This window comes from Nelumbo lutea, chromosome 6 (genome assembly GCF_056320005.1).
Source record: "Nelumbo lutea isolate HS-2025 chromosome 6, American lotus-T2T, whole genome shotgun sequence".
In the NCBI taxonomy this organism is placed as follows: Eukaryota; Viridiplantae; Streptophyta; class Magnoliopsida; order Proteales; family Nelumbonaceae; genus Nelumbo; species Nelumbo lutea.
Window position 1 is genome coordinate 65,739,549 of NC_142689.1, and position 17,281 is coordinate 65,756,829.

Genomic DNA, 17,281 nt, shown 5'->3' on the forward strand with positions numbered 1-17,281 from the left:
AATATTATTAAATTTAACACCTAATATATAAAATTTATATGCTTTCAAACAATATCTAGGTCACGAAGGGTTAGATTTAGCCTAATATCATACCTATCTATACCCTATGGGTTATAAAATCCCAAAACCCATCATTCAATCAAAAAAACCTGTCCCATTGGAAATCTGAATTGCCAACCGGATAGAGTAAAAAGTGTCATCCCTACTAATAAAAAGGGCCTACCTGCAACTGAATTCTGATTTGAATTTCCCCCCAAATATATATAAGTTTAACTCTACTCCTAAATCCTAACCTCCCCTATCAGTTTCTCTCAGTTTTTTGACGTTTCTAGAATTTAGAGGAAGGGTATGATGATGAAGTTTCAGAATTACCAATCAGATCCTCCATGAATTTTAATGACTAGCAGTTTTCTTATTTGGGGGAAATTCAAATCAGAATTCCGTTGTCGTCCAGCGGTTAGGATATCTGTCTTTCACCCAGGAGACACGGGTTCGATTCCCGGCAACGGAAATACTAGTTGATTGGTTATCACTCATGAGTTTGGAAGGTGGACTTGCATTAGGGTAGAGTTATATTAGGGAGCACATACTAAGAGCTAGATTGTTGGTGAATTGTGTGGGTTGGGAGAGACATTCGCATTTTCTCCTTTCAGCAGTATATCATTACTTAATCCTCTTTTATTTTTTATTTTTTGGTAAACCTTGACCGTCTTACGAAGTTACGATGTGTTTTGTTTTGCCTTCTTTTTAGCTCACAGTCTAGCACTAAATATTCAGGTGGTTATTTGCATGGAAGTATGGAATTAACTTCCTTTAACCTTGGTGTTGACATAAAGGATGCGCTGGTATCGCATTTTACAGGTATCAGAAAAAGTTTTAGAATTGAATGTGCTCTAAACTTAATGTTTAACATTTTTGTTGGAATAGTATTCTAGTTTGTTTCTGTTGTTCCTTTGGGGGCGCTTCTTGAATCCCTCCCTATGTTTTGGGTTGTGCTATAATTTGCTTATGGTGCATCTGGGGTCTGAGGACAGAGAAGCCATTTATCTTCAATCAATGAACTTCATCTTGATTTTAGGTTTCAAGAAGTGTACATGGCATTCAAGAATTCGTTCTAGAAATGGTAAAAGGAGAAAATACGAAGTAACAGGGGTTAATTCAACTCTAAAGTTCCAATTACAATCACTACTTTTAAGTGTTTGGATCTTCCTTTACAGACTCTAATTTAGACCAACAAACTGACCCAAAACAATTTTTAACTGCTTCAAAATTAAGACAAAACCTATAGGTTACCCATGGCTATAGCATGTTTGGGGAAGAAACAGGTGAGTTTAGGATGTAAAAAAAGTAAAATCTTGAAGGTGTTTGGCTAAGGGAGAAAACTAGTTTCTGGTGCATCCTTTAGGCTGTGTTTGGATTGAGGAAAACAGTGGAGAAAGGAAGGGAAAGGTAGGGAAAAATATAGGCTTCCTACCTTTCCCTACTTTTTCCCTCAAACCAAACACAGCCTTAGCAGTTCAAGAGAAAATTGAAGTAGCTCCATATTCTATGAAGTATGACAAGGAGAAGCAGAAGGTGCTTATGGTCATAACACACAAGACAAAAAGACAACTTCAGATCAAATTCTTATTCATTCAGCATCTTGAGTGAAGCCTTATGATATATTTATAAAGCTCTAAGCAGAAGGTGCTTATGGTCATAAAGTAAGTCAGTATCACTAACTTAATCTAAAGAAACCAGAAATTACTAAAATTAGTAAATCATTGACATGATATACTATAAATAGTTAAATACTAATCATAGGAATTAGCCACTTTCATTTTATTAATAATAGCAAGTTTCTAGAAAATTGAAACTTAAACCCACAACCACCTCTAATTTATTTATTTCTTTTTTCAATTGAAGCTCCTACATTATAGGGGGAACAGTTGAAACTATATACAGGACATTATCATGATGTATTCTGGAACTAATGCTGGATTAACTCAATTCAGGCAGAGCTTCTATATATTCTTCAAGGGTTGTATTGTTATCTCTTTGAGATAAATATTCCATAAGATTGGAGGTAGAAGGTGATTCACAGGTGGTGATTAGGTGGTTGAATTGAGAGGTAGAAGTTCCATAGGTGTTCCAACATGCATTCAGGAGTTTCTTGCCAGCAGTCTGAACACCTTGTTCAGATGGATTAGAAGATCTGCTGATACACTGGCAGATGAGCTTGCTAGAGAAATGATAAATTGGGTGGAACTGTATTCCTGGCATTCTCAGTTAGGCAATGAGTGAAGTTCCTGAACCAGGTGTCTCTCACTGTACTTATTGGTAGTCCATATTATATCCCTGTTGTACACCTTTGAATCAAACTAAGTTAAATTTTGATGCTTTCACCACAGGAGATCTGTATAGTTGATGTATTCAGGTCCTATTGTACAGGGGATTCATTTCAAGCAGAAATGTAGTCCATTCTCCAAGGCCCTATTAGTCAGGGGGATTCAACTTGAGCAGAATGATCACCCCTACATCTGCTGGTTGAGAGGTGGAGACTGGAGATGCAGGTCCTTGGTTTCTTCAGACCAAATCAGGGAAGTTAGAGCTTTAGTCTTGATTTTGGAGGCTACTATTTTCTAGGTCCCTGGTTCAGCAAGTAAATTCACTGGCATTTCTAGCTAAAATGAGGCAATACTTAACAATGTTTTAAAACATGGAGGTGTGACACGGGGCGTTCCACTACCTGGAGGCATGGGCACAGTTCAGAACGTAAGAGGTGCAAGCCTCCCGAGTACAAGGAATTTATTTGGTGTAAGCCTCCCAGGCGTTCCACTACCTGGGTTTTCTTTTGCCCAGGTTTACACCTTTATAATGCAAATATCTCAATATTGATTGCTTTTCCTCTGCTCCATTGGCAGAGTTTATTTGGTGAAAGTGAGGTACCTAATCTTCATTGTTCATCCTCTTTTTATGCAATAGAAATTGAACCTCTGATTCTTATATTAAGTTTTGAAAGTGGTTAACAAAAATATCTAGTAACATAAATATTCAATGATTGTAACCCTTATCATTGTCATTTACTATTACACTTTTCCATCTCCTTAACAGCTGATACCTGTATCATAAGAATCTACCATGGTCATGTTCTCGTACAATTAGAAGTGAGAGATATTTAAACAGGGCAAAAAACAAGAAAATATTTTCTGTGAACATTTGAGAACAGTTTCTCTAGGTCCCTTAATAATCTGCTAGATAATTTGTTGTAGTTATTATTTTGTGCTATTCAGACATGTACAACCAAAGGGTATTAGGCATTATGAACTATATTCATGAGTGTGCTACATCATTAGGAACTGTTTCAGATGTTGCATTATTAGTTTATGTTCTTTGTAAGAAATAATGTGATTTTCAGGAGGATGAAAATGACAAGCTTATATTCAGTGATAAAAATAACATCAAAAGGCAATATATATATATATATATATATTTTTTTTTTTGAGATGACAGAGGTGGGAGTAATTATAAGGCTTGATCACAATAAGGGTTGCACATTGGATGTCTAAGATGGAGTCCAGTCTTCATATTCATGCATGTGGATGCAATTATAAGAGGCTGGCAAAGAGTGAGCTAGTAGCTAACTTTTCAGGGCCAGTATCGGGGGCAGAGCTATAAGGGTGGAGATTCTAGTTCCTTTGTGGGGCTTCATAGTGAGATACTACTTGTGCTAAACAGACTGAAAGGTGAAGGAGACTCTTATAGTATGATTTAATAGATGCAGAGCCATTAGGATAGCTTATTGTCACTTAGGCACTAGTAAACTAGCAGCATGATGGATTGTTCAGATGCATACAAACTACAGAGGTCAGCCAACATCCTTGAAGATAGTATATCTAGAGGAGTAAAGAGTGAAATTTTTTACAATCCTGTTTTATTGGATTGAATGCTGAAAGTGGAATTCTCAATACATGGAAAAGAAATATGGTGACTTTCATTTCTACACCATTGGAGTAACTGGGCAATCTTGACACACAGAGAGCTTCACTTTTAGTCTCTGGGTGCCTGTTGGTTTCTATGTTACCCAGATGTGGCAAGGATATTGATGGACACATTGTCGATCTGAAATTAACAGTTAAGCTTGAAGTATCCTGTATCTGACACGATATGGCACACTTGTACAAGTATCTAGATATCATAGGTTGATTATTTATTGTTTTCCATGACTAGTTTATTAAGGTCAAGAAAGTCATAAGATTTAATGAAAATGTTATTGACTACATTGGCTATATCTAGGTGTGGAATGTGAATGATATCGTTAATGATGTATAATGAATCCACCATATATTAATGATACTTGTTGGTTTCATTACTTGCTTGGCCGAGTTTTTCTACCATTAATCCACAGGAGGGGTTCAAAGTAGATCAATACAACCCTATTTTTGGGGTAAACCTCTTTAGTTCTTGATTCTAGACACTTCTCTGAGGATTCCATTGTACGAAGACATTCAATTCTAGACACAGAGAGCTTCACTTTTAGTCTCAGACCTGCAAGCTTGATTCAACATCTAAAAGCCCGTATCTATAAATTTTACAAAGAAGGGCTTCACCCCTCAATGATATGGCAGGGGTTCTTCTCATCAAGAGTTAGAAGCATCCTCATGGCATTACAAATGCAGCTCAATGCATACCGAACCTTTATATTTGCTGTTGATGGGATCTGCTGGGTGTAGCCATGGCCGGACATGGAGGTATAGTGAGCCTCTAGTGGACATTCATTTCAGGAAGAAGAAACAAAGGAACAACAGAACTGTTAAAGTGTATTTTGGACCATAAAGAGACAAAACTGGATTTTCGAAATAATGTCAGGTGCATGTAATGTCACATGCAAATGGATCATAATGGATGGCTAATGCACAGGCGTAATATTTGTCCAATGACATCACCTAACAGGGGAGGTCTGAGTCATTTCAGAAGAGAGAGAGAGAGAGAGAGAGAGAGAGAGGAGATTTTGGTATTTGTCAGAAACCTCAAAGGAGGTTGTAGTATTTTTCTCAATTTTTAAGGATTATTCAAGGTCTAAAGAGGCAATCATAGAAAGCATTTCAGTTAAAGTGGCACATTGGATCAAAACTTTTAAGGCATTTAAACCATTCTCTTTGGATGATTTCTCCAAAACTGGTAATTAATGGAATCTTCCAAGGCTAGATCCATGGTCTCTTGGCAGTGGTGTCCGCCCAGCCCTAACCTTGTACACTAAATTTTGATGGATGGAGCTTGGGAAATTGAGGACAATCAGGTATAGGGTAGAGACGGCCAGTGATTTTTTTTAGCCATTTACTCCAGTCCTATAGGCCGTGGGAACTCAAGAGCTGAGTTATTTGTGGAACTTCAAGGAATGTGGTTGGCAACATCACTAGCGTTAGAGTATTGATGGTGGAAGGTGATTTAAGGGTGGTGTTGTGCTGGTTAAAAGGAAAGAGAAGTATAGGATTGTGGCATTATTGGAACAACATGAAGGAGACAAGGTCAATGGCAAGGGAAATAGCATTTAAGTTCTATTGGACTCGGATCAGAAAACACCTTGGTGGATGCATTTATCTAAACAGTGTGTAAATAGGCTGCAACTATTATGGGGATTGTTGAGGCGTGAAAATGGGATGCATGGCATAATTGTGTATAAACATTTTTTTTTTCTTCTCTATGTATTAAAAGTTAACAGTTACCAATGAAAAGAAGAATCACGAAAAATGTTAAGAGAAATAAGGAAGGTGGATCTATGTGGCTTAGATATTTTCTCAATTTATTCTTTAATAATAAAAAGATCAGGAATCAGTTTAAATTTTGGTATTTATTTCGAAAAAGGAGTTCCATGTATGATATTATCTAAGTGCTTACATATTAGTTTGCTTTTGGAACAACATGAAGATGTTTATATTTATTGTTCTACATTCTAAAATGCTGATTGTTGATGTACATGGTAAATAGTTCCAGCACATTTATTATGCCAATCTCTAACACTGTATTCTGTTGTTACCAGATTATACTGCAGTTTATAGAAGTATTTAGAAATGACCATTCAGGTATATCCTGTATGAGGGTAGTGCCTTGTCTCATCTCAAGAAGATGGGTATTTAATGGCTTCTAGGTTCATATTCATATTTGGTGATCGTTTGTGTTATCCTTCAATTCACTATTAATTTTTGTTGAATCTGATGTACTACATTTGTGAAGAAAGGAGAAAAATGATATAAATCCTGTGAGAAGATAACCACATGAATTTGTATGGTTCATAGAAGACAGTGTAAAAACTGTTTCACTGTTCTTAAAAACCACATTATTGCTGAATTTCAATTTCGTATTTATAACTCCAACATATGGAGATACCCACTTTATGCTATGCTTCTTCTGTTAACATAAGAGCTTTTTTCAGTGGTGACAGCATGCTAGAGAATAGAAAGAACCATTTTGCATTGATGTCAATTTTATTAATGAAATCCTTTTTGAACCAAATTCAAAGTTGTCTTATTCAACCATGCAAGCTGTTATCATATACTGTAAATCTGTTTGTATGTATGTCCTTGCAGAAAAGAAAATAGTACATTAAGCTCCTCTGTGAGCATTTAGTGCACAATTATTACATGACCTACGTTGACCAGATTGTTTGTGGAAGTGGAACCTGAAGATGGTGAGGACTGAGGAGATAGGGTTGGTTGCAAGGGCAGGAAATTTGTTGCAAAATCAGTGTAAGGATTGAAGCTCAGAGGTCCAGGAGCTTGTCCTTGCCTCCCTGGTCCTGTCACAAGTCAGTTTAGAGATGAAACTGTTACCTCTACAGCCACAGGGTGTTTATTGAGCAAACTGCAACCAGGACTCCAGACCCGTGAGAAAAAGCATGCTTTGCTTTGCTTACAAGTGCAATCACTCGGCAGCTTGTTGGCTAAAGCAGGATACTGTTTGGCCGGGCCTTTGTGTACGTGCCAACCCCCAAATGTCGACTTGTATCCCTTTCCTGCCACATTCTTTTGACAGCTATGGGAAGGGGTTTGAACGTTTTCTTCTTCTTTTCTTTTTGGTACTACATATTAGACATTAAAGGGGGATGAAGGGGTGGGTACGAGGCAGGGTGCCCGTGAGGTCTACCTTTCATTAAAAATAATAACATGATCACCTAAACTGAGTGAAAAGTGTTAACTTATGAAATCTAGTGGTTGTTCGTGTCTTAGAAAGGGCAAAAATTGGTCAAATAGAATAAAATATAGTGGTTGTTCGTGTCTTAGAAAGGGCAAAAATTGTGATTACATTTTTATTTTCATTTGATTAAATTTATTTGACTGTATGCTAGGGTCAAAACAGTTATTTTCCATTTTTATTTAATGGAATGTCAATTAAGTAAATTGATTGCAAACTACAGGGATGTTTTAGCAAAACATGAGCTATAGAGTAGATTTAGTAAATCCATGAAAATATAGAGAGTATTTTTCTAACTGCCAATGACCTAGACAGTCGTACCATTTGGCCCAAGAAACCGTTCAAACAATCGGTTTTACTTTACCCCAAACCTGGTCCTTGGCTAAAAACCATTGAATTGATCCGTGATCCACTGATTCTGAGTCAGTTTTTAAGACCTTGATCTCAACTACTGGATCATTGGCCTCGGGCCCTCCCAAGGGGTTGGAATTTGGAAACTTGAAAGTTATATTTATCTTATTGGTGAGAAGCTACATTTCTTTGGGAAATAACAATGCATAGATGATGTGTGAGTATTTTTTTTTTTTTTTTTTTATGAACGTGTTGTTAAAGTTGTAAAGTCGTTATATTGTTTTCCATGGAATTGGATTCACCATCTTTTATCTAAATGATAGAAAACCTGATTTGTATATTACCAAATTACCTCATTAAAACCTCGGTTGCTCCTGTATATTAGCAAATGAAATATCTCTAATTTCCCATCAATGTATTAGAAACTCCAAACCTCTTAATGACACTAAAATATACGTGATATGTCTATTACCAATCATCAGAATTTTAGATATAATTGTGGGAAACATTTCAAACCAGATTTCCTGCCCACTACACTCTACCCGCATTCTTCTGACTGAATTGCAGCCGCACATCGCTATCTTGTATTGTGAGATGTGTATACAGTGTACTGTGGGTAGGGTAAGGTAGAGAAAGCGATTAAGAAATTCGAAACATTTTCCTTAACATGCAAGATGATGCAACTCAATTGCCACCCCAAGATTAAAAGAGGGGCCCAAACTGATTAAAGACGCTTATTAATTTCATCTTTTTTTCTTCAGCTTGTCTGTGCGAAGCATCAAATACACGAGTTCAAATCAGCCCCCACAAGACTGCCCCCCACAAAGTTTCACGGCACATCCCCACCGTGCATTGGGAATATCTCCAGATGATAATACAAGGAATGATGATGTCACCATCGGGAGATGTTCCCAATACACGGCAGAGATGTGCTGTACGGGGTTGATTCACTCTCCAAATACACAATTCTCTTAGGGAGGCATTCTATACCATCGATGTTCTATGGATTGCTTAATTTGATTTTAAAACATGCTATACTCATTGAGGAATTCTTTTATTCTGTATTTGATCTGAAAGAAAAGCTAGGGAAAGGAAGGGAAAAGTTGAAGCATAGTGTGGATTCAACTACACCACTGTATATTGGATGACAAATAATTTATTTATAACTTTGTTGATAGTACACCCATGGGAAAATTTAGGATACCAGAAAGACATGATACTAGGAAGGCTTTCACTAATCAAAATTCGTTGTGAATTCTGATTAAAACCAAGTGTGCTTTATTCCGTGGGCGTTTTGTGATAGGCGTCGCCATGTCATTGCCAAATTAGCATTTTCTCATCATATTCATCCGTACATATTGATATTAACAAAAGTGGGTTTAGATTTATATTGGTACCAATAGTTGAGGGAAGCTTTCATTTTAACGCTTCGCCCAACAGTTGAGTGTTTATTCAATGTTCCGTTGATGTGACACCTAGTTGTCAATAACCAATTTATCAAGTACATCTCTCTGTTTTAAAGACAAATCAAGTACACACATTTATTTAATAAACGAAAGTTATACCAAATACATACCAAGTTAATTGGTTACCACTTTTTATGTTACTAGTTGATTGGTCACAAGTCTTTTCAGTATCATGTCTTCCCAAGCATCATAATTGAACCCTACATCCACATAACAGTCAATAACACTTAAACAAGTGTAGTATAGTCAGAGACCCCTCCACCAAGGTTCAAAGTATCGACATGTATCGGCCGATACATATCGTTTTGGGACCCCTCCGATACCCCCCTACAGTGGGCGTATTGGGGGTCTGATCGGTTTAGGGTGTGGAGGAGGCCTAAACCGGCTCCCATGAACCAATTGTGAAAAAAAATATAAAAAAATGCCAAAAGATGTATCGATTCGCCCGATACGCCCATACCAGCATATCAGACGTATCGATAGATATTTTGAACCTTGCACTCCACTCAACTCTCCCTTGATCACCAAAATATCATGAGATATAGTGGATGAAAATGGCCCCTTAAAACACCATCCCTTCTGCAATTGTAGAGATTTAGAAATGTTTGGTGAAGTTTTGGGTTAAACCCTAGAAACCCAGGTATGAGAATCTTTTAGATCAAGGATCAATCAATTGAAGGGATTTACCAAGGTGGGTACAAGTGCTTCTTACGTCATTCCCCAAATCAATAACGGGGGTGGGAGGTGGAAACTGGATTGGCACCAAACAGAGAGCTGTCTAGTATGTGAATTATGAGACACATTAAACAAGGAAATTTTGAAAACCTGGCACTCTTATATGACACTGACAATTGATGGATCATTTTCTAGTTTATAGTTTATAAGAAACCCTCTATAATCACTCAAAAGATTAGAAAACTGAAAAGGAAATTCAAATAAAAAATAACAATTGATCAGAAAAGAGAGATTTTTCATAGGCATACAATAACCACTGAAGGCTTCCCACAATCGAAAAAAAGGGTTGGTCTCAGTCTCACAAGTTTGGATTTCCAATTTTCCATTAGCCAGCCCTTAAAATATTTCTGAAAATCACAAGGAACAGAAAAACAAAAACGTTAAAAACAGTCCAGAAAGCAAACAAAGACTAATGTATGGCCTTGAGAGAGAGTAACCAGCTATTAATCTTTTCAGGCACGTACACCTTTAATCGTGTCTCCTTCATCTTTCCACTTTCCCATTGAAGCAAAATATTCCATCTCTCTCTCTTTCCTTTCGAATCAACGACAAAGACAAACAAACTCATATAACCCAGTCCCTTTCCTTGATCCAACAGGGTCTCCCAAGTCGAGTACTGTTTTTATCATGGTATTTAAAACTGGACTGGACCAAAAAAATCAGGAACTGATTAGGTGATTAGTTCTGTTTTTCTCAAAAACCAGATTTTCTTCTAAAACTATTGATTTTGATCAATAAATCGCTGAATCAAGTAATTAATCATTCAAACGATTTTGACCATTTTTTATTTTTTAAAATATTTTGTTTTTTCTTGTCAGAATGATCCAAGCATTCGGTTCCAACAATCAGAACTCAAAAACTGGACCCCTGACTGATTCAGTCTTCGGATCAGTTTTAAAAACCAAGGTTTTTATTGAATCAATATTAATAGGCAGAGAGGCTACATAAATAAAATATTGGTAGCGTTTGACAAGTCTTTATGTGTGGCTTTTTGGTTTCTATAAATTTAGAAGACTTGATGCCATGGTTGAGTGCTAAAGTTAAAAATAAATGCTTAAAAACAAATGTTTATTCAAATAATCACTTTACTTATTTGCATTTGACACCTAATTTTTTCAAGTATTTATTTAAAAACAAATAAATATTCATTTCATATTAAGCGCAATAAGCATTTGTAACTATTGTCCTTTATTTTCTTTCAAATTTTCGAAACTCTTATGAAAATATTTTTATGAAAGAATTCCTATAAAAACACTTTTATGAAAGTACTTTTATAGAAACATTTTTACAAAAATATTTTTATAAAATCACTTTCATGAAATCAATTTAATAAAATCACATTATAAAAATACTTTTATAAAAACACATTTTACAAAAATGCTTTTATAGAATTCAACCAGATAATTTTATAGGCGGTATTTTAAAATTCATTTTGGATAATTTTGATAGAAAAAAAAATTAAATGAGCGATTATTGTGTAAACACTTAAACTGTAAAATTAAGCTTAAAAAATAAGGATTTATTTCCCAAATACCAATAATTGCTTAATTCCTCGATGATCCTTCCTAATAATCTGGAACTGGAGGATACAATCTACTCTTCCGTATTGGTATATAATTTCTTTGGACTTTGCATACGTGGACCGACCGACATGAATTCTACATAGATTTTTTATGGTTTCAAAAAGGGAAGGTACCCAAGAGATAATAAAGCAAAGTTCAACCCCCTCCGGGCCTCCCTCACAAGGTAAACAGTACAAGAATTCCTACTACAGCCCACTACTCTCTCTCTCTCTCTCTCCCTCTCTCTCTCTCTCTCTCTCCTCACAAACAGAAAAGCTAATGCACGTACAAGCCGAAGCCTGTTCCTGAGGTTCACATCCTTGTTAAAGCTAGACACCACATGTCAGATTCTTGTGCATCGTTATCTGTCTCTCCCACTGTAGGATTGGGCGGCACCAAACCAATAATCAAATCAAGGAGCCAAGTTGCCGACGATTCAGCCGTGGACTCCAAGTCATATTCAACAGAAACTAAAGTCTAGAACTGATGAAACACAGCAAGATGACCCACGAAAAAGAAGAAAACATCAATAACTTATGGCTGTTAATAATGGAAATGGAGAACGTAGGGAATGAGAGCAAAAAAGAAGAAACCAAGCATAAATTGTAGACTGTTTACAATTTCAACCCCTCTCATTCTCTCTCTCTCTCCCCTCACCGCAACCATCTCCAATGCCAAGAAGAAATGCTTAAGATGGACAAAAGACAAAAGATGTAAAGCAAAAAAAAAATGGCCCACCAATGTTCCTGCCTGCTTGGGATTCAAATTTCAAAGCACCTTCCTTTTTTTTTCCTTTCCTTCATTGTGTTCTTTTCTAACAACCCTGACATTGATATTTCCCTCATAGAACAACTCTATCTATCTATCTATCTCTCTCTCCCCCTGGATCTGATCCTGTACAAGAAATGAAAAAGAGTTGGAAAAAAGAGAACCCTGATAAAAGGCTTTTCTCAAAATGGAGCCGTTGACGTTCTATACAGCGTGTGCTTTTTCGGAAGTTGAGCAGCTGCCGCTAAGTATAACTGTAAATGAACAAAGACCAATGGTCGATCAGATAAGAAGATAGAAAATCTGAGGAAAAAAGAAAGAAAGAAAAGCTCCTGATACAAGGTGATAGATTACCTCTTGTTGCTGTATTCTTAGCTTGGCATTCTCTTCCTTCAAATAAGCAACTTCCAGCTCCAACTCATTTGTATAAGCCTGCAATATTTTCGAGAAGATCACTAAATAAGAAAATTAAATGAGAAACAAGTTTCTCTTCTATTGAATTGTCTATACAGCTAGGTTCTAAGGCTAAAGGAGGAGGGGGGGTGGGTGGGGGAGATAGAAAAAAGAGAGATGATTTCCTGTTTTCTGGCTCTAGACCGCGCAGCAGATTCTCGATTCTTGATCATGCGCTTATGCCGTCGGTCCCCGGAACTTTCATCAGATTCTGGAACCCTTTTCTTGCAAAAGGATGAAAACGCCGAGGATGGAGCAAAGGGATCGAAAGGAGTGTTCAAGGAAGAAAGGAAGAAAGGTGTAGCCGAATTGCCAGGCGTATATAATTGTGACTGTGACCTCAGAGGATCAGTGGTGTTTTCTAGGTAATGAAATTCTGGGCCTGAATTCAAACTCAAGACGGTGGGCGGAGGTGGTGCTGGAGAACCAAAAACAGCGACATCTGAGTTGGCGGTGGGATCAACGGAGACAACGCTGCTGGTTGGTGGGTCTTTGCTGAAGGGTCGAGCAAGGAAGTCCTGAAGGATCACACCGCGGAAGGCAGTGGCAGAGGAGGTGGTGGTGGTGCTCTTGGGAAGGAGTGGCTCTCTGGTGGTGTGGTGGTCACTGAGAGAAGTCGAAGCCAGGTTGATGTCTTTCCAGACTTGTTCCATGGTTTTTCTTCTTGGGGTTAGGAAGTGAGATTGGGGTGCAAAAGGAGAGGGAGAAGAAGACGAAGACGAGGATTTTGAGGATGAAGAAGAGACTCTTTTGCCGTTGAGATTGTTGGTTTCTTCCCCACCTGATGATGACCACATGGCGATGGTAGTGACTGGTGAGAGAGATTCAGATTTCGGATGACAGATAAATACAATGAGAGAGACGGAGAGAGAAAGAAAATGAGTTGAGAGGTGTTTTATAGTATGGAGTCTCTGGACCATGAAGATTTGAGAGGAAGAGGTGATGATTTTCTTTTCTTTTTTTCTGTAAATTTTCAGTATTTTGGAGGGAAAATGGATTTTATTTTTTTTATTGGGACTTGGGAAGGGTGATGGACGACTGTTTTGTCCGGTTGGTTTGGGGTTGATTTTGCCATGGACTCTCTCCATCGTCCATACTTTTGTAGCAGAAGGAATATAATGCTCGACCATACTGCAGTCCTGTCGTGCTGGACCGGTAAGGCAAGACCCGTACTTTTTTGGTGGGCTGTTCTTTTGGCGGGCCGTGCCGGCCTGCGGGTCAAGTCGGACCGTGATTTTCTCCCTTGAGCTTTGGGCCAGGCCAAACCAGACCACAGATCAAGTCAAGTTATAAGAGGTATATTATTTAAAAAAATTAAAAATAACAATAAAAGTTTTAAAGTAAATTAACAAGAATAAGGCCATGTTTGGGCGGGCCGTATTACGGGTCGGGCCGAGTCGATTTACACCTCTAAGAAGAACCATCCAACGCAAGAATATAGAGCCACATTACCAATATTATCACGTGTAGTTTAACAAGTTTATGGCATGCTTTTGTTTTTTACCATGAGAAAGAGCACCTGAGTGGAAGCGTTTCCACGAGCGTGAAGTTAAGGCCATGTTTGTTAACTGTTATGTGCCATATATTTCTAACTTTTGCCCATTCTAGGTAAGTATGAGTAACAATGAATAACATTTAAGGGTCCATTTAGTTTCGTGGAATAGGAGTGGTCCATTTTGATTCCAATTATTTGTTTGAAAAAAATATAATTATCATTCCCATTCTTAGGGGAATAATTCCTCCATATGAGGGCATGGCCACTCCACACCCTCCATAGGGAAATGGGATAATTAAGTATAAATAAAATATTAATATAATATATTTAAAGTTATAATAAACACTAACATATTAATTATTAAATAATAATAAATTAAGTTTTAAAATAATATAATAAAATAATAATAACAATGTATTAATAAATTAGTAATTATAAATTCATAAAATGTTAATAAAGTAATAATATAATAATCAATAGACTAATACAAAATTGAAAATTTTCAATTGATTTTGATTCCAACTCCAAATGAACCAAACAACAACAATTGGAATCCAATTTCGATTCTAGACCAAACCAAACAAGCATCATGAATAGAAGGTATTCATAGGGATTTTCATTCTGATTCCAATTTCAATTCCGATCCTATTTGTGAATCAAACGGGCCCTAAATTGTTTGGTTATAAAATTCTTACCATGGGTTTCATTCTTTTCAAAATGAAAAATCAACTATAGCATTGAGGTTGCCTATAGCATGAAAGATAATCATGCCCCATGTTACTCGTTTTCCTTCTTTAAAGAAACTCTATGCTGACTAGGGGTGGATTCAAGTCAAGCCAAGCCGCTCGAGCTCGGCTCGCCTAGGAAGTATAAGGCTCGAGCTCGGTTTGAGCTAAAACCTTGAGCTCAAGCTCTGCTCGAGTCATAATCTCATAAGCTAGGCTCGAGCTCGATTTGACAAAAAATATTTTATAAAAATTAAAAATTATATATAAAAAATATTTTTTATTTGATATTTAAAAAATAAGATATATTATTATATATTATTTTCTATAATTATATTATATATATAGTCAAGCTGGCTTGCGAGCCTTACGAGCCGAGCTCTATTGTGCTAGAGCTCAACTCGTTTATTAATCGAGTCAGTAATCTGGGCTCGAGCTCGAGCTCGATTGAAACCGAGCCGAGCCAAGCTTTTCACGAGCCGAGCTTGAGTAGCTCATGAAGAGCTTGGCTCGTGGCCACCCCTAATGTTGGCCATCATAAATTGTGGCCTAAGTCTACCAAACCACTATCATAGATTTGTATTGCCTTACTATTGCGAAAACTTGTGCAATTATGTTTAGGGGTGCTGACAGCTGATTAGATGAGAATCAAAGGGAATTTGTGTCTTTTAAAATGTCACTTAACTGCTGATTAACAACTAGTTAATTGCAGGTATTAGATTGCCACGTTTTGAAGGTTTGGGTACTGAATTGTCGCATTTTAAAGTTTAGGGACCAAAGTGACACTAGCCCAAAGTACAGGGTACTAATTGGGAATTTTCCCTATTACATATTATATACCAAAGTTTGGCTTATTTGGTTAACCAAATTTTTAATTTGAAAAACAGAAATCAAAATTTCTGGTTCGGTTTTTCAGTTTTAACCTAATAATACTCACCCCTAATTATGTTGATGGATGGATATTGACTGTTGACTGTTGGACACCCACCGGTAAAATCATTTATGTCGACGATTTTGATGACCTAGACTGAAGATTTATGATTGTTGGCATAGAGTTTTTTGAAGAATAAAAATGAACAACATAGGGTGTTTGTCAATCTAAAAAAAAAATCATTTTTTAGGAAAAAAAACAAAAATTTTTTTTTTTGCTTTTGTGTGTATAAATTATCGGTTGACAACAATAATTAACACTAACAAAATGCAACTTAGAAATCCAAATAAGCGATAGAGAAATAGTGCATGAGAACACAGTTCAAAGTATCGACACATATCAGCATGTATCAGCCGATATGTATCATTCCAAGACCCCTTTGATACGCCCTCTACAGTGGGTGTATCGGAGGTTTGACTGGTTCAGGGGGTAGAGGAGACCTAAACCGACCCCCTTGAACCAGTTGTGAAAAAAAAAAAAAAAAACATTTTCAAAATGTGTATCAATTCGCCCAATAGACCCCTATTAGTGTATCGATATTTTGAACCTTGCTTTTAAGTACGGTTTTGGCATTTGTCCATGGAAAAAATCATAATGTATTTTATTGTATGCCTAGTAAAATATTTTAAAGGATAAGAACGAAGATAAATGAATCTGAAATGTTAACTCGGATCAACCCAAGTTACGGGCAAACCGAAAAAGATATGAATTGAGGTATTAAAAAATGAGTTTTAAATGATCATAATTGAACACTAGATCTGTCAAGTTAGCATTAAATTGACCGGTTGAACTGAATGGTAAAATGGATTCATGTAGCCAATCATGTAGTTGGGACGAGGCTTAAATGCAAGGTTTTAAAAATTGACCCAGAACTGGAACTGTTTTAGCCACTGGTTTTTGAGTTGATGGTTTGATCATCTTGTTTGAATGAAGGATCCATTTCAACAAAAAATAATTAAAATAAAAATAGTTTTTTTGAATGGGTCAATGGTTTGACCGTTGGGGTCAGCGAGTCGCTGACCAATTCAATGATTTTTTACCAAGGATCTGATTTGTTGTAAAATGGAACTAGTTGCCTAGACGGTTCCCAAGCCGAGTGGTCCAACCGTCTGGGTCAACAACAGTTTGAAAACATTGCTTAAATGATAATAACGATTAAACTAAAATTAATTGAGTCTGGATTGCTCCTTACAAAGCACTCCTCACACCAACGTCACAACACATTTCAGCCACACATCAGAAACATCTTCTATACTTGTGCATTATTATATATGGGAGATGTTCCCAATATACAGTGGGATGTGTTGTAAGGTAGGTGTGAGGTGCGCTTTGCGAGTGGAAAATCTCGATTCAAAGTATAATTGAGTAGTAAAAATTTGTCTATTCTTTCTACATTCACATTTTAAGAACAAATGGCAATCTAGAATCATTGACGTCTATATGTATTGCCAACCCCCAGGTATCAAAACAAGAGATCAAATGATGGTATTCTCAAATATTTTTAAGTAGCTTTCCTAGAATTTTAATACAATTTCTCCATTGTCGGAAATATATCCAACAAATCGGAATGAGAAAACCTGAATGGAATATCATTACTTTAAACGCAATATTGATACAATTTAAAC

The 17,281-nt window shown here is 36.7% G+C and overlaps 1 protein-coding gene and 1 long non-coding RNA gene across 2 annotated transcripts; one reads left to right on the plus strand and one right to left on the minus strand.

Annotated features, from left to right (window-relative positions):
• The first annotated feature begins 311 nt into the window (after window positions 1–311).
• LOC148849317 (uncharacterized) lies at window positions 312–6,369 on the plus strand. Its single transcript, XR_016100484.1, has 2 exons — window positions 312–861; window positions 6,020–6,369. It is a non-coding gene; the product is annotated as an uncharacterized LOC148849317 (long non-coding RNA).
• A 5,183-nt stretch (window positions 6,370–11,552) lies between these two features.
• Window positions 11,553–13,781, minus strand: LOC148849318 (protein FD-like). Its single transcript, XM_088951985.1, has 3 exons — window positions 12,635–13,781; window positions 12,407–12,488; window positions 11,553–12,306 (listed from the first exon to the last, which is right to left on the minus strand). The coding sequence occupies exons 1-3, from the start codon at window positions 13,633–13,635 to the stop codon at window positions 12,235–12,237; spliced, it is 1,155 nt and encodes a 384-aa protein (XP_088808111.1). The 5' UTR covers window positions 13,636–13,781; the 3' UTR covers window positions 11,553–12,234.
• Window positions 13,782–17,281: the final 3,500 nt, after the last annotated feature.

What these genes read in the sequence shown, in the direction of transcription:
- LOC148849318 (XM_088951985.1), bottom strand. Translation starts at nt 13,635, where the DNA reads ATGGTCGAGCATTATATTCCTTCTGCTACAAAAGTATGGACGATGGAG. An exon ending in GCGCGGTCTAGAGCCAGAAA is followed by an intron (nt 12,489 to 12,634) that starts ACAGGAAATCAT and finishes CTCGAAAATATT; the next exon opens with GCAGGCTTATACAAATGAGT. An exon ending in TAAGAATACAGCAACAAGAG is followed by an intron (nt 12,307 to 12,406) that starts GTAATCTATCAC and finishes GTTCATTTACAG; the next exon opens with TTATACTTAGCGGCAGCTGC.